At 52.3% G+C, this 25118-nt stretch overlaps 1 protein-coding gene across 1 annotated transcript in view; it reads left to right on the top strand.

Annotated features, from left to right (window-relative positions):
* The first annotated feature begins 292 nt into the window (after positions 1–292).
* LOC119432644 (FGGY carbohydrate kinase domain-containing protein-like) overlaps positions 293–25118 on the top strand; it is a 92566-nt gene continuing 67740 nt past the window's right edge. The window contains 2 exon segments of the mRNA XM_049658341.1: positions 293–527; positions 10053–10158. Coding sequence (XP_049514298.1) covers positions 354–527; positions 10053–10158 — 280 coding nt within the window. The 5' untranslated portion in view covers positions 293–353.

Here is a 25118-nt window from a genome sequence, read left to right as displayed (position 1 = left end):
TCACGAAGACGCCACTCCATTTCTGACAAACCCGAGGGGGTACGTGTTTCCGAGCGCCTTTCAAACTGCTTTTTTTTCGTTGCGCTCTTTATATAGAAGACGCTTGAAGTAAGCGTCCACAAATGCAGAGTGCCTCAAGTGGATAAATTGTAGTGTTTAAGCGTATTGGCCATTGTCAGTCGACATTCACCGGTGTTTTGTTGTTTGCTGCGGCATGGGAGAGAGCCAGATAGGCGCAGCGCCGCCGCCAACTGCACGCGCCCTTTCCGCACCTCTCACGCATTGGCCCGAGTGCAACAACACAAGGAGCGCGCTTGCCGTCTCGACCACCGCGTGCATAGGAGGGAGGCGCCATGCAGTTCGTGTCCGTGGACGTGGGGACGCAGAGCGTCCGCGCAGCACTCGTCACAGACAAAGGACGCTTCCTAAAGACGGCATCACGGCCGCTGGAATTGTGGAACCCGCGGCCTGGTTTCTACCAGCAGTCATCGGATCAGATATGGAATGCCTGCTGCGACGCCGTCAAGGTACGCGCGGTGTCACTTATCATTTCAATTTAGAGCTTATTGTCGGCCGACCTAATGCTGCAGCCGAAGTAAATATGTGCTGCTTCGAACACGAACACTCAAAAGCAGAAACAAGGATGTCAACACGGTTGTGCACGTTGTTGTCGGTCTTCTGTTCTTTTCCTTGTTTGATCTTTGCTTCCATGTGAGTCTCGTTAGCGGTGAGCACGCGCTATCTATAGCCGCTTATCGTCGCCCGTACGAGAGGAAGGCCAAAGCTCTCTTCAATGAGAGCAATCGCTGCCGTCCCTTCTTGAAGTGTCACTGAACGGCACGTGTAGGTATCCGCTGCCGGCCGCTGTTGTAGCGACAAAAGACCTCTTTATCAGCTGGCCGCGAGAAATGCACTCACCAGAGCTTCCGCCGCGTTCCCGTTGCTTTTCCTCTACGATCTGCAATGTCTGCGACCCTTTCTCGTGTATTTCCCGTGTGCTGATGAGTGCGAGGGGGGGGGGGGGGGGGGGAGCTCGCTTGATGGCCGGAGAGTATAGGTCTTAAATCAGTACTTCCCTGAACAGAAAAAAAGAGAAAGAGAAAGAACCATGGAAAGCAACTGCGGTGCTCGAAATACGCTGCATCAGTTTAAAATGATGAGAAGCAGTCTGCCAAAATACCACACAATCTTATGGCGTGAAAATGTCGCTGCATCGCGGACAGCTAGGTTTTTTTTTCCCGCGAGAAAATTGACTCCGTGCTACCAATAAGGCAGTGACCTTATGATGGAAAGTGTGCTCCCAATGGCGAATGTTTGAATATTTGCGCAACAGAACGTCGTATGACTGGCTGGAAACTATTATCACTTCGGCGAAAATTTTCATCGTGGTGATTTCCGCGTGTTCGAAAGGACGACCAATGTATGCACGTCGTTACAGAATATATCCTATTGTTTCGTCTGATTTAGCAGAGCAGCCGCTGTGATGGCGTAGGGGCTTTGACAGAGCGCAGGCTAGCCAAAGGGCGCGGGAACTAATTCCTGCCGCGCGCCGGCCGCATTTTTAAAGGGGTGAAGTGCAAGAACACACATGTACCGTGCATTGAGTTCATTTTAAAGAACCACAGGGGGTCGAAATTAATCCGGAGTCCTCCACTACGGTGTGCCTTATAATCAAATTGTGGTTTTGGCACAAAAAAACCCCAGAATTCAGATTTCAAAAAGGAAACATCAAAATTTGTCCTCACCGAAGCAAGTAGACCACACGCGGTGGCAAATGAGCGAATGAATTCGCTCATTTGCCTGTTTAGTCTGACAAAAGGGTGGAGGCACAGGCAAAGATGATAACTGTTCCCCTTCCCCTCTCGGCTGGCGTAATAAAGATATGACAGCGCGGTGTGCCGTACGCAGTACGCATAATCCTGTTGAACGCGATAGCAGGAGATAATTTTTCGGCAAATTTTTGTATTACTTGAGATCGCACAGGGACATCGTCCTGTGAACGCGTTAGCTTCACTGTCATCTACTAGAGTGCTTCTGGAATGGCGGCGCCTCTGTACGGAAGGATAACGAAGGATATCCACGTGGAGTCCCTTCGTGCTAATATGGCTGCTTCTGGCGGGGCGAGGTATTCTACCGAAGAAAAAGTAGACGTGGTACTTCAAAACGCAAATGTGCTAAGAAAGCATAAGTTCCATCCCTATCATGTTTACTTTCACCAGGACCTAAGTGAGGCGGACTTTGAAAGGCGGGTTGACTTCTGCAATTGGGGCCTGACAAAATTGATGAAGAAAAGGACTTCTTAAACAGAATAATTTGGACAGATGAAGCTCGGTTTAGCCGCAATGGCACTGTGAATACTCACAACGCGCGTTATTGGTCACAAGAAAATCCACACTGGCTGCGGCAGCACAAGCATCAAGTTCGCTGTGGTGTGAATGTGTGGCGTGGCATACTGGGCGGCAGGATCATCGGACCTTACTTGTTTGAGGACAACTTGAACGGAAAGATGTACACGGAAGAAATATTAGGCGTTGTCGTCGACGAATTTGTCTCCAATCTTTCCCTGAATGACGTGCGCGAAATGCGGTTCCAGCACGAAGGAGCACCACCACATTTCTCCACCACGGCAAAGAGCTGGTTGGACACACGTTTTCCACGACAGTGGATCGGGCGAGCAGGAGCGATTTTTTGGCCGCCGAGATCCCCTGACCTTTCTCCGCTCGACCTTTTTCTTTGGGCTACGTTAAGATCTAAATTATGCAACAGAGCCCAGTGATGTCAATCATATGAAGTACAAGATAATATCTGCCCGTGCAAGCATGCGTCCAGAAGTACTGCGCAGAGTTATCGAGTTGACGCGAGAGCAGTTCATGCTTTGCATTGCTGTAGAAGGGAGGCATTTTGAACATTTTTTAGGGCATTGACATCTTGATGGGTGAAGTGTTTTCATGAGATTTGTGCATGACCACACCAAACTTAAAGCGGCAGTATGAAATATTCGTTAGCATAGCTATAAATGTTTATGCTGTTGGTGGTGCAGTTGTTGCTCTTGATTTCAATGAAACTTACACTACTTGGAAATCAGCAGTCACTTTATTTGCGTAGCCCAGGCAAGGACCACGCCCGCTCGTCTAGTCACCATTACGCACGCGCACTGCCCTCCAGCTTCACCGCTCGCGCCGTTATCTCGGCATGGCAGCTGCCGCCATCGTTACAGGCTGCGCGGTCGCGTGTGACGTCAGCGGTTCCGGGTTCTTCGATTTTTTTTTATTTCGCCAGCCGAGAGTGGAAGGGGGACAGTTATCATCTTTGCCAACGCCTCCGCCCCGTTGTCAGACTAAACGCCGCACGCAACAGCCGCGTCACATCAGGGAGGAGCTTTGCGCCGATCCTAACTATCTTGCATGCGTAATCATGCGAGCGACAATTAAAATTTGGAGTCGGATATCTCAGAGCACAGACACGCTAGAAAAATTCTTCCAACTGATACTGTGTAGAAACACGACTGCGCCTCTAACTTTTCAATACAAACATACCTACTTATCGTAGTCACCAAAACGTTAATTATTCAATTTTAGTTAATTCGGCTGCTGACAGCGATAATTATCATCTCACTTTGTGTCCCCCTGGCCACATAACGTATTTGCACCGGTGGCCTTCGCGTGCCTCCCAGTGCCAAATTTAAAGAAAACCATAAAGCCTAATTTTGAACACCGGTATATGTAGCTCTGTACACGATCCAGCCCTAGGGGTATAGTGCTGGCTAGCACCACCAGGGGCAGATCTAGTACGCAACTACACAAGTAACGCACAAGCAAGTGGATGGGAGGACAGCGCCGGGGTAGCTCAATTGATAAGCGCATCGCACGGGCAACGCGAAGACGGGGGGTTTCGATCTCACCTGCGGCAATTAGATTTTTCGTCCGCTTTCACTTTCCTTTACTTTAGCATTTCTACATTCCGATAAAAAGTACGTTACCCTTTGTCTTCGTTGATTTCATTGTCTTCATGTCATGGTGATTATTGACGAGATATTTTTCAACGAAACCATTATCGACTATCAAAGCTTCCACGGTTGTTTCACAAGACATACACAACCCTGCTATGATGAAGAGTGGTCGAACACCATGTCGCTACAGCAAACGCTTCTAAAAATGCGCTTGTCTTCGTCAGCGCGTCAAGTCCTCTTGTGGAAACGGTTGCAGAAGCATCGCTTGTTCTTCGACTGCTGATTACTTTAAGCCCTATCTTCTGCGAACCAGTCTTGGTTGAGACTCTGTTGCATAGGACGTGCAGCCACGGGCCACGCACGCTTAAGGATATGACAGCAACGTCCGTCATCGCCTAGTGTATACACGTGGTTTCGATCCACCCTAGCATGTGAAACTGCCGTGGCACTTGAGAACAACACCGCGAACTGCTTATGAATTGAAACTTTTGGAGGACGCTAAACGACGGGACAAAGAAAGACAACACATAGGTGCATGCGCAACGCATGTATACAGGTACTAAGCTATCCATTTTTGCAAGAGCAACTGTGTGTAAGATGTTTTTTGTATCTAAGTTGTACTACGTCATGCAACTGTTGCATTGTTCTCGAGAAAATGTGCCAAGTCTGCACAGAGTGTTTGCTGTTTTTATCTGGGGTTCGACATGGGAAAGGTGTAGCCGAACAAACTTGTTCAGAAGGGTAAAGGACGGGGGTGTGGGCTTGGTTCATCTTTTTGTTAGACAGCTGGTAAATCGACTTTTGTTTTTTCGCGATGTGCGTGACCCCTTTCTGCGCACTGTGTGCCAGCTAAGGTTGAGCGACGCATTGCCGGAACATGTAGTTAGTACGGAAAGCATGATCGGAACACCACGTGGGTATTTCAAGGAAGTGGTCGATAGTGTACGCTTCCTGTCTGTGCGTTTTTCGAATGATTATCTCAGTGAAGTGAAAAGGAAAACACTGTACAGAGATCTTTGTGATGCACTTTTCCCAGTGCCATTATACAGAGCCATATACAGCGGAGGGCCAGGACAGGATGTGCTGAAACGGGTGAAACGCGTGCAGGTACCACCAGGGGTAAAAACCTTTTTCTTTAAGCTTCACACCTGAGCCACGCAAGCTTTCATTTTCTTTATTGCCGGAACTTTCACTTTGTGGACACCAATTTCAACAGTTTTTGCCAAAGAACAAAATACATAATTATACATATACACATACTTTCACAGTTGCATTGTGCATAATCAAAACATACATCACTGAGCCACGCAAGCGCTTGCTATCGGGCACCGGAAGAATGCTCTATAAGCGCAGGCGCAGACGATCCGAGCCTCCGCCAGTATGGTGGCGCCATCTAGTTAAGGCGCCTGTAAACGTAGCAGAGGCGTAGGAAGGGGGGGGGGGGGGGGGGTTCAAACCCCCAAAATTTTTCCCGCAACCCCCCCCCCCCCCCCCCCCACTTACCCACCCTTTGTTCTCGTCGCTTCGCGCTGACATAATTCATGAAACCGGTGCTATATACTATCACAATTTCATTCCTGGGCGCTTCCTTTTGGGTTGATAATTTACAGCATAGCATGTCTGCTTATGGAAAAAACTGTCACGGTGTTTGTCAAGGCTTTGACACTCTGTGAAGTTTTGGGCGAGAATGTGGCGACCACATTCTGAAGCAACAAATGCGGCAGCCGCATTTTAGATGATGGCGAAAACGCTCGAGGCCCGTTTACTTATATTTAGGTGCACGTTAAAGACCCCAGGTGGTCGAAATCTCCGGTATACATTTCCGCCGCTTCCCTTCAGGTGCCGGTTAGGCCGCGCTCGCGCAGGATCTTAGGCTACGTTCATACTTGGTCTCGAAGCTGTCGGAAGCGGCAAAATCTTGCAAAAAAACCGCCCGCCTAGGCGGCAAAACAGGCAGAAAAACAGGCTGCGAGCCAAATCGGTCTCGGGCCGATTTTTTCGCCATGGCTAAGCGGAAACGCGACGGAAAGTCGTTCTGCTTCACTGGAAGCTACACTAGCATGTAAACAACCGGTCGTAAAATTGAACATGGCACCAAAAGTGTAGGCTGTAATGCTGATCGACGCGATCAAGAACCAGCCCTTGCTCTGCGACAAGAGTGGGACTAAAACGTACTGTCAGCAATACTCGCGATAGTATTCAACGTCGCGCGACCGGAGGTGCGGCAACGAAGCCTTGGCGTGACCCAACTTCTCGCGCTTCAAAGCCAGGCGAACCCACCACCGCCGTTTCCGAGGTGTACGCGTCTTCCGTTTATTCATTGTCCATTTCTAGAAAAAAAGTAGGTATAAGTATAAAAGCCATTTCTTCTTCCACTTCCACGGCAGACAATAGTTAGGCAGATTCCTCGTTGGCGCTCCATAATTCTCCTCGCACGTGTACGGTATGTTGCAGAAGTCGCGGGGTGCTTTTCTCGTCGCGACGATAGATTGGGAGCGTAGGTCTCACGTAGGACGCGCAGGCTTTGGCGAGCCCCAACACAAGGGCCAGCCCGGGTTTTAGCTGTGGTGCTCCCATTGCCCCTTTGGTGTCCGGGAGGCGCCGACAATACGAAATGATGAAATGTTATTACAACTTGTAAATAAAAGCTATTAAAGAAATATTCTCACGCCTAGGCACCAACCTGTGACTCAGCGCTACCGCGCCCGTGTGAAGAGAATTACGGAACCCCAACGAGGAATTTACCGAAGGTCGCAGATGACACGCGAAGTTGTGTAAAATGATCACTTTTGATGACGGGTGGGTCAATGAATGAACATACGGCTCGAAATGCGATAATGAGCGCCACCACGCCGACAAACGTACAGAGACGAGATGGATCTGGACGAAAACGGCAGCGGCGGCCGCGGCGGTAGCAAAACAAATGTGAACAACTTGAACAGGCGCGGAAAAAATTTTCCGGCCGCTTTGGCCTTTCCGCCCGCTTGCCGCTTCCCAAGTGTGAATGTAGGCTTAGTCAGAGCTTAGTCTGCGTAGGCTTAGTCTGCAATTGCGCCCCTACGGAAGGCTGATAATTATACTGTTGTGTTGTTGAATCCCAAACCAGCAATTACGAAAGGCTGGTAGTTGCTGTTTTGTTGTGGAATCCCAAACCAGCAATGTACACACGAAAGGGTTGATGCCAGCAGTGAAATTCTACCGACTCGCAACAGAATGCATGACGCAGACAGCCGACAAGCATGAATTACTGCTGTGCGCAGTACAGCGTAAGTAAGCTCTTGTTGCAGGCGCTGACAGTTCTCGTCGGAGTTCACGCGTCCTGAGAAATTGATTATGTGCACTATGCACTGAACAAGACCGGAGTTCATTCCTGCATCACTAGTACACCAATCAGTCTAGATTATGTGAGGTACAGGGCCGCTTCCTGTTTGCACCGGCGTAAGTGAAGCAGAAATGAGTGGCACGCACTACTTAAAATGCGTACACATGCCATATATATGCTGTGCGGTGAAATATTCTGTACAATTCTGAATCTGTTGACGTAAAGGCAAATGACAGCTGCACGCTCGCACACAGCGGAAGACACAGCGGCCCATGCATTTGCCGCAGGAAATGCAACCCTCTCGTATGAGGGAGCAGGGCGACGAAAGCTTCGGAAAAAAAAAAAGCCTTACGCGTTTTTGCGCGTATTTAAGTTTTCTAGCGCAAAGACGCAGCGAACAAGCTATTGCTATGGGAGTAGGTATAGCCTGGTCACACGTGCATTTTCACGCGTATAGCCGTCCTTGACCTGTGAAACGCACTTCGCCCCGACGAGGACGACGCCATCTACGCTTAACGGAGATTAACAATTAATGATGTCTTCTCCCATCCGACGGATCGTCTCAATGACGCGTTTTCGAAGACTGGTCCATTCAGTGGCGCGATGAGAGGCCGTTGCTCCAAACGCCCACTGTACCTGTCGTACTTACTGTATTTACTGAGATTACTTTACTTTTTCCTATTTCTTCACAAGCAAACGCACATGCGATGGGGGGGGGGGGGTCCCATGTCGGTTGATATACATGTATAGAGTATGCTTAAACTACCGATATTTATTAGCGATCACGTGACGTAGAGAAAGCAGAAGCTTGCCTCCCCCCCCCCCCCGTCGGCCGGTGACCCCCCCCCCCCCCCCCCCCGAAAAAAATTTCTGGCTACGCCCCTGAAACGTAGCGTGCGCAGGCGCAGACTACGACATTCCATTCAGACGCGGCGCGCAATTAAAAAAAAAAGAACGCGATCCCCAGCCTTCGTTAGTATGGTGGCGCCATCTAGTTAAGGTGCCTGCAAACGTATCGTGCGCAGGCGCAGAAGATGACATGCGATTCAGACGAGGCGCGCAATCAACGTGATTCCGATGTAAGATGTGCACCACGCATTCTGGATACCTCTTCGGTACACGTTATGGCGTCTCCTCGCAAGGTACGAACCGCTGCTGAAGAAGCGAATCGTAGAGCTACGTGCGCGGCTACAACCAGGCATCATCGGGCTCAGCAGATTGCTGTGCAGAGAGCATTACAAGCCGCAGCTCGCCGTCGACGCCGGGCGGACAGTTCAGATCGTTCTCGTCAAAACGAGGCGAAGAGACTTTGTCGTGAAGACCCTGGTGTGCATGGTGCCGAAATTGGAGCTACTCTTGAGCCGCTCCACCATCTGTGCTGCGTGTGCCGCGCAGGCCTGTTACTTTTAGATGCGAAGCATCTTATGCTCGGGGCTATGTCACTCCCTCCCTCCCTACCTCCCTCCATCCATCCAACCGCCGTGCGTCAAACACCCCTACTGCGCATCCTCCTCCCCCTCCTCTCCTTGTCTCATCTCCTCTCCTCTCGGCATTCCTCCTCTCCACTCCGACGCTCCTCTCCTTTCCGGATTGCGCAACGAATGGCAACACCTGCGGCTCCGCGCGCGATAATGCGAAGCAGCTTAGGTTAGAGGCGCGACGGTAGGCGCCCCAGAGGCACCGGCAACAGTCACCAACGCCGCGCGCGTTCGGTGCGAACGCGGGCAAAACGCCGACGGCATCGACAACAATTCTGCGCGTTGCTGGTGCTGCTGCATGTCCAAGTTTATACAGCTGATAAAACTACCTTGAGTCGACCCCATGGCTGCTTCGCATACTACTCAAGGTTCCCCGACGGGAAGATGGTGTAATTTTTTATTGCGATAGAAATTATATGGACACTCCAAAGCAGATCTGCCGCCGTCGTCGTCGCCGTCGCCGTGAGGTTTCGTATGACGTCAACGGCGATGAAATCGTCGCCGCGCTCCGGACGCTGTATATGCGAGTGAAAGAGCGCGAGGGACGCGCGCTTTTACGGGGAGCGAACGCACGTCGGAGAGCAAACGCGCGTTCTGCGCCGTGCTCCCTGAAGGGCTGCAGAATTAAGCGTCTCTTTCCTCCTTGCCATTTATGGAGAGCAAACGCAACTTTTGCCGTCGTGCGAAAGGCTGTGGGGGGACGGGAGGGAAGGAGGGGAGGCGACGTTTAGCTGCGGCACCAAATACGTATTTATATAAAAACGCCGCGCGCGTTCGGTGCGAACGCGGGCAAAACGCCGACGGCGTCGGCAACAGTTCTGCGCGTTGGCGGTGCTGCTGCATGTCCAAGTTTATACAGCTGATAAAACTACTATCCTTACTCCGCATAGCTCTCTACTAATTTGCTATCGCAATTGGTGCTTCGCCTTTCAGATGGAACTGCGCCAAATTGTTTTCTTTACTTTTTGTGCGCGCTCTCGTAATCGATCGTTTAAACATCGCTCGGTGTGCCCGATGTACACTTTACCGCAGGAAAGAGGAATCGAATAAACAACTCCTGAGGAACATTTCACGAAGGTAGTGGCACTCCGTGCCTGCCCATAAATTTTTGCCCACGACGTCCCACACAGAGTGTGTGTGTGGCGGACGTCGTGGTTCATGGGCAAGCATGGAGTGCGCTGTGTGTGGCGGACGTATCTAATGTGTTTGCGTGTGTAGGTGTGCGCGGATTTGCGAGTGTGTCTATTTGCATTCTTTTAATTATTTGAGGTGTTCAACCTTCTGCTCATAAATACTTGCACAGGAGGTGTGTCGGGAGGCGACGGACGTAAGTGGCATCGGCTTCGACGCCACCTGCTCGCTCGTGGTCCTGGACGACTCCGGGCGGCCACTGACCGTCAGCCCGAAAGGTACGCTTTGGAAGGCAGACCCATTTTCGAGATAAATAATATTGAATTGTTATTCGGTCCGTTGCAGGCTCACAAACCAACGCACCTTTTCTGACCGATAGTAGGCTTGATGGGCAGCCCCGCGTGCTCGCACTGCTAATGATTCCTTGCTTGTTATTACTTTTTTTCTTTCCGTCACGTCCACCCCTTTAACTCTGCGTAGGGTAGCAAACCGACCGCTTGTTTGATTGTTGCTGTGGTCGTTCTGGCTGCCTGTAGTATTAGTAGTTAGTAGTAGTAGTAGTAGTAGTAGTAGTAGTAGTAGTAGTAGTAGTAGTAGTAGTAGTAGTAGTAGTAGTAGTTCTTGTTTCAAGCCAGGGGGGGGGGGTCACACCAACGAACAGGATTGCCCACAGAGAAGGTAATGAAAACATCACACAAGCACAAACCACTGAAAAAAAAATGTCGCAGTTTCTTCCGAAAGGCGAAGCATCGATTGCGATAGCAAATTAGTAGACAGCTATGCCAACTAAGGATAGTAGTTTTATCGGCCGCATGACTTGTACACATTTCGTTACTAACTAAATTAACAAGCACGGTGTCACTCGCGCACAGGTAAACAGCAACACATCTCGCTCGATGACCGCGGAAATTTGCTGTCAAAACGCTGGAGGGGGGAAGCGCGGCAACAGAAGCGAGCGAATTGACCTTCGTGCCGCCTCTCGCTTCAACCCAAGGTAAACTTCGAAAGCACAGCCCATACGAAGCTACCGCCACTAGTCAGACTTTGTTCACATCGCAAATCGCTTTGAAGATGTGGCCTGCGCGGGCGCACATTTTGTACACGTCGCAGAGCGCTTTCAAGATACGGCGGCCGCGCGGCCGCGCCGTAAGCAGCAGCCGCCGGTGTACAACGCACCCCTCCCTCACCTTCCCCCCATGCCTCGCGCGTGACGAAGACGGCACGCTCCCGCCTCGCTTTCCTTCCTCGCGCGCGCGAGATTGAGCCGCTATCGTCGGCTGACCCTCGCTAGCTTTCACTCGCACATACAGCGTACGGCGCGCGGCGTCGCTGTTACCGTGTTTGGACTTCATACGGAACCTCACGGCGACGACAGAAGTGCGCTTTGAGTATAATTGCTATCGCAATAAAAGGCGCAGTTCGCCCGAAAGGCGAAGCATCGATTGCGAAAGCAAATGAGTGCATATCTATCCGAAGTAAGTATAGTAGTTTTATAAGCCGTATAAACTTGTAAACATAGGCATACTAACAAAATGGACAATCATGGTGTCACGCGCGCACAAGCAAGCATGAACACATCTCACTCGATCATCGCGGAAACTCGCTGTGAAAACACTGCCGTGAGTAAGCGCAGCAGCAGCAGCGAGAGAATTGACCTTCGTGCCGCCGCTCGCATCAACGCGAACTAAGTCGCGAAAGCACAGCGCAAGGCGGACTCTGTCCCCGCCGCAGATAGCTTTCAAGATATAGCGGCCGGGCGGGCGCGCGCGGCGTAGAACGCCCCCCCCCCCCCCTCCCCCGGACCCTTGCGGTCTAGGCCAACACCACCTAGACTAGGAGTCCAGGTGGCGTTGTCCAGGCGGGCGCGCGGCCGCTCGGGCCGCTCGGAGTAGAACGCCCCCCCCCCCCCCCCCCCCCCCCCCCCTTCTTCCTTCCCGCCCTCGGCAGCGTTGCGCGCGACTGGAAGACGCACGTGTTTAAGTCACATGGAATTGATCACCAAGCATTTGCGTCTCACGCTCTAACATAGAGATAGATGGTTCTAACATGGAGTTATCATGCATCTTTTGTGATGTAAAATGCTGCTGCAAGTTCGCGAGCGTTATTGTCTGTGATTGACGATGATCTTGATTCAATCTAAAAAAGAAGTACAACCGCATGCTTCACAATTAACGGGCTCAAGGATGGGAGGGAAACGTGCTCTTTGAAGAATTATTCCAACTCGCCCAACTTTCCACCTTACTGCTTCCGTATGGTCACGCGCATAATCCGTTGCAGGAAACAGTGGCTTTGCTGTTGATGTAGATTTTTTTCAGGTATGACGCATATCCAACATGGCATGGATTATATACTATAAATTGAATGACCATCAACAAATATCAGTATTGCGAAAAAAAAAACTAACCAAGAAAATAGCTGATATGAAATTCAAGGAAAAAAAAATGGGGTACCAGTCCGGGACAGTGGCTTTGGTAAACTCGGCGGTAATGCAGTTGCCCTCAACGTGAAAGCTGGGGAAGTGCGAAGCAGTGATTCGCCGGTGTTTCCCTTGCATTTTCCTTGAGTTTATCTTGTTTTATCATGTGTTTATATTGTGTTTAGCAATCGATCATCCGTTTGGACACAACTGGTGGGAAACCGCCACGCACATGAAGCCAAACCAACACGCACATGGAACCAAAAAAGCCTTTGCTGATTATAGTTAAACGCGATTTTAACGAATTTGTGTTAATTCGATTAATTCATGAGTATTCCTATATTTCACATTATTCTGAATCATGTTAGTTTATTTTGAGCCTATTTTGATCGATTCTGCACTTGTTCTGACCCTGTTCTTGCGCGTCACGTGCCGACAGCCCGGGCCCCTAAAGTGCTTCGCATTTAATAAAAAGAGAGATTGCGCCATTACGCCGTGGTGGCGCTGGGGCCTTTGGCGTTTCACTGCTGAGTCCGATGAGCGCGGGATCAAACGCCGGCCGCGGCCGCCGCATTTCGATGGGGACGGAAATGCAAGAACGCCCGCGTACGCATTGGGTGCATGCTAAGGAACCCCAGGTGGTCAGAATTATTCCAGAGTCCCCCCCTACTGGCGTGCTTCAGAATCGAATCCTGGTTTTGACAAGTAAAACCCTAGAATTTGATTACCTTGAATTTTAAGGTTAAGAGATAATGTTTCAAAATTAAGTCGCGACGGAGATGGCCTTTCTTTAGCAACCTAAACTGCTTGATAGCACAATAAACTTGTGATGTGCAATGCGAATTGCCCTGCGAGTGCGGCAAAACTGTTTGGCTTCAAACAATACATTCGGAACAGCCAGCGAAAAGGAAAATAAAGAAGAAAGAAATCTTGCGCTGTTTCAAAGGAAGAGAAACTGCGACAAGAAGGAAGGAAGTGGCCAATAGCTTGCTCTTCGTTACGAAAGAAGCATAGTATGTACGATGAAGGGTGCTGAGAGACGCTAGCCGCGTCTGCCCAAGTAACTCGGAGCCTAGTTGACCGAACGAATGCCCACCTTTATTAGACAACACCATATGTATAGAACGCATGGCGCGTAGCGCTCTCTACATCCCTCCCCCGAGATATGTACACAAGAAACACCAAACACGTCACAAGTCAAGTCTTCTCGGAGTTTTGACTCGAAGCCCAAACCTGGTGACTCTTACGCCGCGATCATTGGAGACTTGTGGTGTCGCTGTTACCGTGGCGTCTGTTACCGTGGTCGGCGCTTCGTGCTCCTCGCGGTTTTCACCCTGAGCTGGCTCGCTGAGCTGGCCCATCGTTGGGTCTGAATAGGGCACTAGATGCATCCTATTACGCACAAGCACCGCGTTGGGTGTTTCCACGACGTACGAGCGGGGCTTGGAGGCTGGGCTAAGAACACACGCCGTATCCTTGATGTCTCGAACCCACATCATATCTCCTGGCTGGAGCGGAGGAAGGATGGTCGCGGCATGACGGCGATCGAAGTCTTTCTTCTGCTGCCTTCTCACCTCTTCGTCTTGGCACTTGTCATCGTCTGGTGCCGGCCACTTCGGTTCGAGGTGGTCCACTATCTTGAGAAGCCTGATTCGCAGGCTGCGACCCAACAGAAGCTGCGCTGGGCTGAACCCTGTGACGCCTGCAGTGTCTCTATACGACAGAAGAGCCAGAAAAGGATCGTCTGCTTTCGCAATCAATTCTTTGATCGTACGCACCATCCTTTCCACTTCTCCATTTGACTGCGGGTAGTTTGGACTTGAGGTGATGTGTTGGAAGCCATAGCGCTTCGCAAAAGCACCAAAGGCATGTGAAACAGGTCCATTATCGCTTCATACTACTGCACGAATGCCAAAACGAGCAAAAATGCTTTTGACTGCACTGACAACCGCCTCAGAGTATGTGCTTCGCATGTAGATGACTTCAGGGTAGCGAGAACTACTAGTAGGTAGTTCTGTCCCTTGTAACTAAACAAGTCCATTCCTACTTGCCACGGTTGCGCTGGAGTCTTCGTTACCACCAATGGCTCGCTTCTTTGCGCTCGTGTGACTGCACACTGCCTGCAGCGAGTGACTGTGTCCCGTATTTGCTGCGAAAGTCCGTACCACCACACGGAGTCCTGGGCCCTTAGGCGGCATCGGTTAGTTCCCTGGTGGCTTTCATGGATAAGTTCGAGCGTATCCTTTTGCAGCGAAGCCGGGATGACAAAGCGATTACCCTTTAGCAAGACGCCGTTGCACAAAGAGAGATCACCTCGATGGCTCCAGTACTTCTTGATGTGCTCCGGAATCCCGTCTCGACGTGGCCAGCCCTGAGTGTAGTATTTGACGAGCTGGTTGCATTCCCAGTCCAGTTCTTGGTGCCTGCGAACATCATCTACAGTAACCAGCTTCGTGTCTGTGACCGTAGCACCTTGAAATTCTCCAGAACTCCTCCACCACATCCACCGGACTGATCGACGGCTCCTCATCCGGAGCCCTTGAAAGAGTATCAGCAGTGGCTAGCTGTTTGCCAGGAACGTAGACCACGCTAAATTGGTAGTGCATAAGTTTGATGCGAAACCTTTGAATACGTGGGGGCATCGTGTCCAAGGCAGCGTTACCAAGTAGTGTTACTAGCGGCTGGTGATCGGTTTCTACCATGAAATTTAAGCCACGCATGTATTGGTCAAAACGGTGCACTACCCATGCTACCACCAGCGCCTCTTTCTCTGTTTGGCTGTAGCGCTGTTCCGCTTCAGTAAGCGACTTGGATGCAAAGGCTACCTCGCGTCGCTCGCCCGATGGTTCCTGCAGAAGAACGGTTCCCAATACAAATGAGCTAGTGTCGCATGAGACAATGGTATCACGACTGGGATGATACTTTGCAACGCACAGGTCTGAGGTGAGCATCGCCTTTACTCGATTAAAAGCAGTCTCTTGAAGCGGTCCCCATTGCCATGAATTTTGCTCGCCTAGCAAGGCGCGAATAGGGGCGGTTGCCTGCGAAAGGTTGGGCAGGAAGAGACCAATATGATTAGCCATGCCGAGGAATCGCCTCACCCCAGCAACGTCCTTGGGTGGTTCCAAGTTGCGCAGTGCTTCGAGTTTGCTGGGACTTGGCCAGATACCGTTGGCGTCGATGACCACACCCATAAACTCTACTTTGTCTTGACCGAAGCAGCATTTTGACTTGTTGAGTTTAACTCCGGCTCTCCTCAGACGTTCAAGAACCTCCACGAGTCGCTTGTCGTGCTCTTCGGTATTTGCCAAAAACCAGGATGTCGTCTATCATGTTGACGACGTTCGGTTGCCCCTCCAGAACTCGAGCCATTTCTCTCTGAAAATACTCCGGTGCTGAAGTCAGGCCAAAAGGTAGACGACAGTAACAGTAGCGTCCAAATGGCGTAACGAATGTTGTATACTCTTGGCATTCTTGGGACAATCGCACTTGGTGAAATCCTGCTGTCACGTCCAGCTTCGAGAACACTTTGGCGTCGTCCAGTTGCCCGAGCACCCATTCGACCGTTGGAAGCACGTGCCTTTCACGAATAACTTCTTTGTTGAGCTTTGTTAAGTCCACACATATTCGGATGCCGCCTGATGCCTTCGGTACTGCAACCAGACCGGCACACCATGGCGTCGGCTTCGTAATGCGCCTGATGACACCTTGTTTTCCATCTGGTCCAGCTCCTGCTTTACCTGGTTGTACAGAGGAATGGGAATTCTTCGAGGTACACTGAGAGCAAATGGCCTGGCATTTGGCTTGAGTCGAATAGTGTACTCCTCCCCTACGGTACCAAGCCCTTCGAAGATGTCCTGGCCAGGGGTTGCGTCGCTTGCAGAGCTGGCTTCTTCTTCAGGTCGATGTGCGGCGTCGATGAACTTCACAATTCCCAATGCGCTGATAGCAGGGTAGCCTAGTAGAGGTGTAGACTGTGAAGGCATGACGTACACTGACTGTGCGCAGGTGCGGCTCTTCCACTCCAACGTAGCTGTGAATTGACCTGTTACTTTCAAAGGATAATTTCCTGTACCGGTGACATGACCCTCCGGTTTTTCGAGTCGCGACGGTACGCCCGAAAAAGTGCTTGGAACGACGGTAACTTCCGCTTTTGAGTAAACCTTGAACTTGAGTGGGACTCCATTCACGTGGACCCAAACAAACTTAGCATTTGCCTCATTGGTCTTGACAGCATTCATCTCGGTGGCATGTGACTGTCGGCTTTGCGAGCGTTGATTAGCTAACCAAACTGCTTCGAAGTGTCCTTTTTTTTGCAAAACTTGCAGACAGCTTTGTTAGCAGGACAAAATTTCCTCTCATGCTCTTCTCGTCCGCAGAAGTGACACGATCTGTGCGCGCCGGCGAGGAGCGTTTCTCGTGATCCCGACGCTTGATTACGCGACTGCCTTCTCGTTATCGCTGGCCTGCGTTTCGCTGCATCAACGGCGACTGGCCCAGGTAACTGACTTTCTCGTTCACGTTTTTCTCGATCGGCATCTTCGTGCAGACGTGCATGCAGGAGCGCTTTCTCAAGCGTCAAGTCGGAAGTGCGGCAGAGTTGTTCCGATAACCTGCTGTCCAACAAACCGACAATAAATCGGTCTCGAACGAGCCTGTCCTCGACGGACGCTGAGCCGTATAGTTGCATCTTTTAACCATGTTTCGCGACCCGGAATAAAAAGCATCGACGCTTTCGTCTCCTTGCTGCGTCCGCTTGTGAAAGCGATCTCTCTCATGAACTTGGTTTAGCGGGTGCACGAAACGCGAGGTGAACTTGCTTTTAACAACGCTGTACGACTGAACTTCTTCGGCCGACAAGTTGAAAGACGCCAGCACGCGTCGAGCTTGAACACCCATGCAATAAAGAAGCGTTCGAACCCGAACCTCGTCGGTAGCTTGGTGCAATCCTGTAGCGTAGGCCAAGGCAACGGCCAAGGGATCCGGCAGTGGCCAAGAGGAGGCGTTGCGAAGGCATAGTCCTCGAACTGCTCAATCCAGGTAGACCATGTAGTACTTGGGTCGGCGAAGTCGAAGCTCGATGGCTGTTGGAGTCCAGGTATTCCGGCAAACGTAGCGTCCGGCTTGTTCGCCATTAGAGAGAGCGAACGGCGGCCACTTCTGACACCATGTACGATGAAGGGTGCTGAGAGACGCTAGCGAACGGCGGCCACTTCTGACACCATGTACGATGAAGGGTGCTGAGAGACGCTAGCCGCGTCTGCCCAAGTGACTCGGAGCCTAGTTGACCGAACGAATGCCCACCGGTTGGGCCGGCACGTCGCTCTCTTGGATGTTCAAGCAAATCAAAGGTATTTTAGATTCGGCTTCCAAAATTTCAGCTGAGGTTTGTTTTTAAACGCATAGGGACGCCATTCGACGCGCGGATTGGGTTTAAAAGGGGTTATTTATTAATTTTTGGCCGTTGGCTGTTTGCCGCCGCCCACCGAGCGGGTATGCGCCATTGTGCGGGTGGGCCTGCCTAAGTATGCATAACCACGGCCGCTAGATAAAAAAAAAAAAAAAAAAAAAAAAGGTGCGGCCTGCCGCGTGCATCGAAAACGGATCCGCCGCTGCGCCACGCGCCGGGGTCTGTTGTTGTTGTTGTTGCCTCAAAACATGGCTCGTACCCACGAGGGGGATTGGCCACACTGGATAAAATAAAACATACACCTAACAACGAACAAAGGGGTAAAGGTGAATAATCAAAATTAAGATTTTGGCAACTCCTTACACAGATTTTAAGATGTCCTATACATAAACTAACTAAATAAAAATTAAGAGGAAACTAACTACAACAGACATACAGACAAAGAACTTTATTAAATAGGTCCTGAGAAGCCCTGCCCTATAGGGCAGAGCTGCGGGCCGCTCCCACGTGGGGACGGGTAGGCCGAGCCTAACCGCCGCATCGTGGGCTCTCTGGACAGCCCAAGTTTGTCGTGACAGGTCTGAGCTCTGTATGGCAGAGCTCCATTCTTCTTCCGTGATGCGATTCGGCCCCTGTAACGAGGGGCATCGCCAGAGCATGTGTTCTAGATTGCTAACAGCCGCACAGTCGGGGCAAGTAGAGCTAAAAGCCTCTGGAGTGATCGAATGAAAAAGGGCCAGGTCGACTAACTACAAAAATAAACATAAAAAGTTGTCGCAGTTTCACCCGAAAGGCGAAGCATCAATTGCGATAGCAAATTTGTAGAGAGCTATACGGAGTAATGATAGTAGCTTTATCAGCTGTATAAACTTGGACATGCAGCAGCACCGGCAACACGCACAACTGTTGTCGACGCCGTCGGCGTTTTGCCCGCGTTCGCACAAAATGCGTGCGGCGTTGGTGACTGTTGCCGGAGCCTCTGATATAAATAGGCACTTGGTGCTGCAGCTAAACGTCGCTTCTCTTCCCTCCCCCTCCCCCCACGGCCTTTCGTGCGTCCGAAGAAGGCGCGTTTGCTCTACATATATGGTGATTGTAAAGGAGGAAAGAGACGCCTACTTATGCAGCCCTTAACTTATCCCTTCTTTCTCTCCCACTTACCCCTCCCCGTTGGCGCTGAGCCGTGCTCCCTCAAGGGCTGCAGAAGATAGCGTCAACCTTTCCCTTTCCCTCAAGAACCACTTATCATCATCATCGTCATCATCACGGCGCAGAACGCGCGATTGTTCTCCGCCGTGGGTTCACTCCCCGTGAAAGCGCGCGTCCCTCGCGCCCTTTCACTCGCACATACAGCGTTCGGTGACGCGCGGCGACGATTTCATCTCCATTGACGTCATACGGAACCTCACGGCGACGGTGACGCCGACGGCAGAAATCTGCTTTGGAGTGTCCATATAATTGCTATCGCAATGAAATAAAATGTACCACGGTCGGTACCCTAGCAGCGTAACCTTCCGGATGCTTCAATAAATTTGTGTACTGCAGTGATCATCGATCCCTGACTTGTGCCTAATTGACAGGCCCCAAAAGACAAAATGTTTGGCGTTGTAAGTGCCAAACCCAGATTACTACTTGGAAATAACAGAAACGTTCTACGGAAGGAGGAGAAGCGGTGGCAAGAAAGAAATAAATGGTCAATAGTCTCCGGTTGATTACAAAACAAGCAGAGGTCAGTGATTGATAAACCGGATCTATGAAGATAAAAATTTAGGCGGGGAACTCTGCAGCGGAAAGTTAACAGCGTCGCCTCACATTGGCGTGAAAGGCATTTGCTCGTGTTCCACCGAAATTTTAAATGTTGAAAATCGTCTGAAGAAAGTATGGACTAGTCATGGCAATTCAGCAATAAAAGGCGTTAAAATCTAGCTCCTGTTATAAAAGAGAAATCAGGAAGAATAATTATGACCGGACCATTTAGTGATGTCGAAGCAAGCGAGTCAGCTGATTCATTTAAAAAGATTCCACTATGTCCGGGGACCCAGACAAAGAGGACTTCGGATAAATTTTGTGGGTCTGTTGTCTGGCATCGACATAGCAAATGCGTCAGGAACGCGCTTGGAACGCCGTCGCGCGTGCAAGCCGAAGCGTTCCATCCCCCTCAGCTAGCGCCGTTCGGCCCAGCCAAGCGGCCGACAATGCAACTACGGCCGTCACGTTCGCTCCCATAGCAGCGCGCCCGACGCGGCAGGCCGCACCTTTTTTTTTTTATCTAGCGGCCGTGGCCTAACACTAGGCAGACGGTAGACCCATGTCATCTCGGCGTCCCCGACGGACCCACCTAGTGCTGGGCAGTCGCCCCGCTCGGAGGAGGGGGATCTGTCGGAGGACGGCGATGCGGTGATCGCGCGTTTCTGCGCCATGATAGATCGAATGCCAGCGACTTCGGAGGAGCGACCAGTCGACACCGAGGACGAAGAGACGCTGTCCTCTGTTTCGGAGAACACGGCGGTGGCGGCGGCGCTCCCCGCGGACCTCGGCAGCCGCGTGCAGAGCTGAGTGCGGGAGACCGAGGACGAGGTCCTGAACTATTGTACGTGTCCGGCGAACAAGGTGCCCGTCGACGCCCGAAAGTTCCTGATGGCCCGGGTTTTCGAGATGGTCGCCTTCTGCTCGGACCTGCGGGCGGAGGCGGCCACGGAGCGCGGCGCGGCCCTTGCCTTGCAGGGCCAGCTCGTTGAGGCGCGGCGTTGCAGAGGCGTGCCATCGTCGCGGAGGCTGGCCCTGGGAGTGCCGGTCGGGGTCTTGGCGCGCCATCGGCCGATGTCTTTGTGACGGCGGGTGCTGGCAGCGTCGGAGCGGGCGCCCTGGCGTCCGTGCCCGCTACGCAGATGAGCTATATGCGGCTGCGCTGAAGTCGGGCATCCTGCCCGCCGCTGGCGCGGCCTGCGGCGGTCCTGATGCGGTGGTTGGTGCCGTGGGGGCGCCTTCTCGCCCCATGCACAACCACGTCGCGTTCCTGACGCCGACTAGCCAGACGGACGCGCCAGCGAGGGACGTGGTGCGCCTCCTCAAAACCAACATCGACCCTGCTTCGAAGGATATCAAGGACGTCTCCTTGCGGCTCACAAGGTACGGCGTCACGGTTTTTACCAACCGCAAGCAGTCAATTCAAAACATGAAGAAAGCAATCGAAGGAAAACTCAGTTAGACGATCGGCCTTGATTGTTCGAGTGGGAGAAAAGCGGAGCCCCCACGTTAAGTTTTCTGGGGTGGACCACGACATAGCGCCGCATGACTTTTTAAAGAGACTTAATGATAAGAACCCTGCTCTTGGCCTCGACCTCGAAACGTGCAAGGTCAGGGTAACCTACAGAAAGAAGGCGGGAATGGGCGCTTACATCGCCGAGGTTAACCCTCACACGCGTTCAAAGAACTCATGTCGCGCCCGCGTCTCTCGCTGGGTTGGACGATGGTCCGGGCGATGGAGCATGTTTCGACGTGTACCTTTTGCGCAACCTATGGTAATGGTCGTACTACATGCCCGGTGCGCAATAATATCTCCAAAGCAGTATGCATGCGTTGCGCGGGTGAGCACCTTGGGATCACGTGCAAGGCGCGCTTGGGAGAGGCAGCTGTGTGCTGCGCGGTATGCCGCCGCGCAGGTCTTCCGTCGTCAAGTCACACTGCCGGGCACCCCGAGTACAGCGTACTAGAATGTTTTTAAGATATTCTAGTTCACTATACCCCGAGTGTCCGATGCTGATGGAGAGCGTGGCGAGGCCGAGAGCGCGCACAAATTATGGCGCTTAGCGGCAGCATGCGCGCCGCGAGGGTGGGAGTGGGGGTGAAAGGTCAACACGAGATGACAGCACGTCGGGGAGCGAGGTGCCGACCGCGGGCGTGCGGCTTGCGGAGCAGGGTGTTGGGACGCGCGGGAGAAAAACGGAAAGGTCGAAGGGAGAGGGGGCGGTGAGGGTGTCGTTCATACAGAAACTTGGACCACGCTAGGCTGGCCACTCAAAATCTGTGCGAGCGCATGCGGCAATGCGAGGTGCCCTTGGCGGCAATATCGGACCCTTATCGTCCGTGCGGGAAGGTGGCGCAGCTCCCGCTAGGCTATCAAAAGTTTGCTGTGGAAAATGACCCTGCAGCCATGATAATTGCACATAGACCGCAGCTGGATATTTGCCCGCTGGTCCTAGCAAAATTAGTGGTGACGGTTTACTGTGAGGCGAGAGATTTGAAATTTACATTCATCTCTGCATACGCGCCACCGCATCGGTCTATGGATGCGACGCTGGAGGAGATAGAGTGGGCGATGGCGCTGTCGCGAACCCGGAACGTCATCGTAGCGGGCGATTTCAATGCAAAACACCCGCTCTGGGGTCCATGTGCGGGAGACGAGCGAGGTACGCGCCTTCTTGAATTTATGGCAGCCAACCGTCTGATTATGTTAAACGACCCGCAAAGCCAGCCCACGTACGAAACTAAATACGCCGCGAGCTGGATAGATATCACGATGGTGACACACAGCGTCGTTGCGGCAGGGTTACAGCTGGGCTGTGAGGGACGATTTGACTTATTCGGAGCACCGAAACATTGAAGTACAAATCGGAGCAGGCCAGGGAGAGCGGCGCCGGAGGCTCACAACGTTTGCGCAGTTCGAACTCCTGGACTCGCTGCGTGACGAACAGTGGTTCGCGCGGGTGCAGGGCGCAGAATTGCGATAGACGGAGGCTCTGGATGCGGTCCTGTCCGGCTTTCAGATGCTGTATGACCGCCTGCATAAAAAGCACCTCAGACCGATCAGGGGTAAAGGCAATCCATGGTGTATTGCCTTTACAACATTGCAACACCGGCGTAAGGTGAACGCGACAACAACCACGCACCTTGAATCGGCGGCCCTGCTTCTGCGGACACAGATAGCGGTGGGCGACCCTAGTAAAGACAAGCCGTGTTATGCGGAAGTGCGCTCGCTGGTGGCGACAGCCTATTGGACGCGCGAGAGGGAATTCACCGTGGACGAAATTGAAGTGATTCTGGGGAAAATGCTGGGAAATTCGGCACCCGGAGCGGATGGACTCACGCCGGCGTTAGTGAAGGGCTTGATAAAGGCGCAGCCAGGATTTGCACTCATGGTATTCAATGTGGCTTTGCGCCTTGGGTACTTTCCCTGTTGCTGGAGGAGGGGTAGGATTATCTTTATCCCAAGCCGAACAGACCACCCGAGCTCCCAGGGTCGTACAGACCGATATGTATCAACTCGGTTCTCGGCAAAGTACTGGAGCGCATCGTATATGGGATGGGAGACTTTATTATTTTCTGCATCGCAACGGGCACATACACGAGAGGCAATACGGATTTGCCCACGGGAGGAGTGCAGTACTGGCCTTGTTCGACATGAAAACACGACTGCTCCAACTCAAGGCAGAGAAAACACCAGCAGTGCTCATGTCTCTAGATTTCAGGGGGGCGTTCGACAGTGTCTGGCACCCTCTGGTGCTTCGCTTCTTCAGGGACAGGGGCTTGCCCAGCAATTTGTATCACCTAATAAAGTCTTTCCTGGAAGAAAGACACGTGATTTTCCGGTCACACGCGGGAGAGGTTGCGGCAAGCCAGTCTCTGGGCAGCCCACAGGGATCGCCGCTGTCACCCCTGCTTTGGAATGTTCTAATACATGACCGGCTGTGCCTCCCCATGCCACCCGGAGCCACGGTCCAGGCGTACGCGGACGACACCGTGATACTCGTCGCAGCACGATCGCGGGATGAGCTGGGAGCAGTGGGGTCTGAGGTGTTGGCGCGGGTGGTAGAATGGACAGAGAAGGCCCGGGTGTCGCTCAACATGGACAAGACTTTCTGCGTCCTCTTCTCCCATGGTCGTGGCGGTATGGAGAGGGTGCATCCCACCATACGTCTGGGGAGCGAGGGGAAAGGTTTGAAATTTGTCGAGTCATTGCGAATTCTCGGAGTGATCTTCGACAGGCGATTATCGTTCTTCAAGCACGCCGACCACCTGGAGGAGAAGGCGGAGTTCCTGTCGGCGAAAGCGATTGCGTTTGCGCAGATGCAGGGCGGGCTGCGGCCAAAAGACCACTCGCCTATACCAGCAGGTCATGTTGCCTGCCTTGACGTACGCATCAATCATATGGTGGAGCGAAAAGCCCGATTGCCGGTAAAGCGCCCGCGTCGCATCTGTGCAGCGCACGGTCCTCCTTTCGTTCTTGGGAGCGTTTCGGACCACACGCACCGCGGCTCTTCAGGTTCTTATGCGCGCCCCACCATTGGCACTCGAGCTGGACAGGGCGAATGCGGAGTTCCGCCTTTTCGCCCTGGGTGAAAGCGTACATTACGGCGCGTCATCCTTCTCGCCATGCGACGTGCTTTTTTCTGTCGACCCGTGGGACACGCACCCGGCGGACGCTCGTTCGTTCGCCTTCCGGCGCCTATCGATACACGAAGCACGACAACTTTCATGTGACGAGGGTGTCCACGTCTACACCGACGGCTCGTCCACGGCACTCTCGTCAGGGGCTGCCTTCGTCGTCCTGGGACCGAGAGGACGGATTGGCTCGATAGGGCGATTTAGGCGACCGCGATTTTATCGCGTTTGCCGAGGCGCTCGCGCACATACGGGGCGGAGGCGTCAGCGGGGAGGTACGTCTGTACTCGGACGGCCTATCGCTCCTGTGTGCGCTGTCCAGACCGAGCACCACGGACGCTAGAGTAGCAGCGATCAAGACACTGCTGCAGGAAATCACGCGCACGACACAGGTCCAGTTATTTCATGTCCTGGGGCATAGTGGATTGTTTGGAAACGAGCTGGCCGACTTTCTTGCGTTCCGAGCCGCAAGCATAGGGACTGAAAGAGTGGCGCCGATACCAATCAAGGCAGTCTGAGCTGCTTTTCGGAAGAACAGCGGACGCAATGGTCGCACCAATGGGAACAAGAAAACGCGGACACGACACTTTTTCGCTGGATGCCGCGTCTAGACGAACTGCCTTCGTTTTTCCCTTCGCTGCGCTGGCTTGTCACGCTATTGACGGGGCATGGACGTTTCCCCTATTACTTTCATAGGTTCGATCTGATGCGCGAGCCCTTATGCCCCGTGCGGTTCAATGTGTGAATTGTTCGACCATTACATATATGAATGCCCGCTAACCTGTGCTCTCGCGCAAACTATGACGCCGTCGAGCGCACTCGTTGACCGAAATTAACCGGTCCTACTTGTGGGTTCTTGGTGTCTCACAGGAGACCAACCACCGCGGGTTCGAGCTTAGCGAGCCACAGGGTCGCGTCAGCCGTCGCCTCCAGCACCGCTACGCGCGAGCTCAGGCCGCAAGGGGCTACCGAGCGACGCACGCACAAACACAGTAATGCCCTTGAGATAACGGAAACCGCTTATGGAATCC

This window comes from Dermacentor silvarum, chromosome 11, assembly GCF_013339745.2.
Source record: "Dermacentor silvarum isolate Dsil-2018 chromosome 11, BIME_Dsil_1.4, whole genome shotgun sequence".
Lineage (NCBI taxonomy): Eukaryota > Metazoa > Arthropoda > Arachnida > Ixodida > Ixodidae > Dermacentor > Dermacentor silvarum.
The sequence above is the reverse complement of the archived record's forward strand: the minus strand, read 5'-3'. Positions and strand labels throughout refer to the sequence as shown.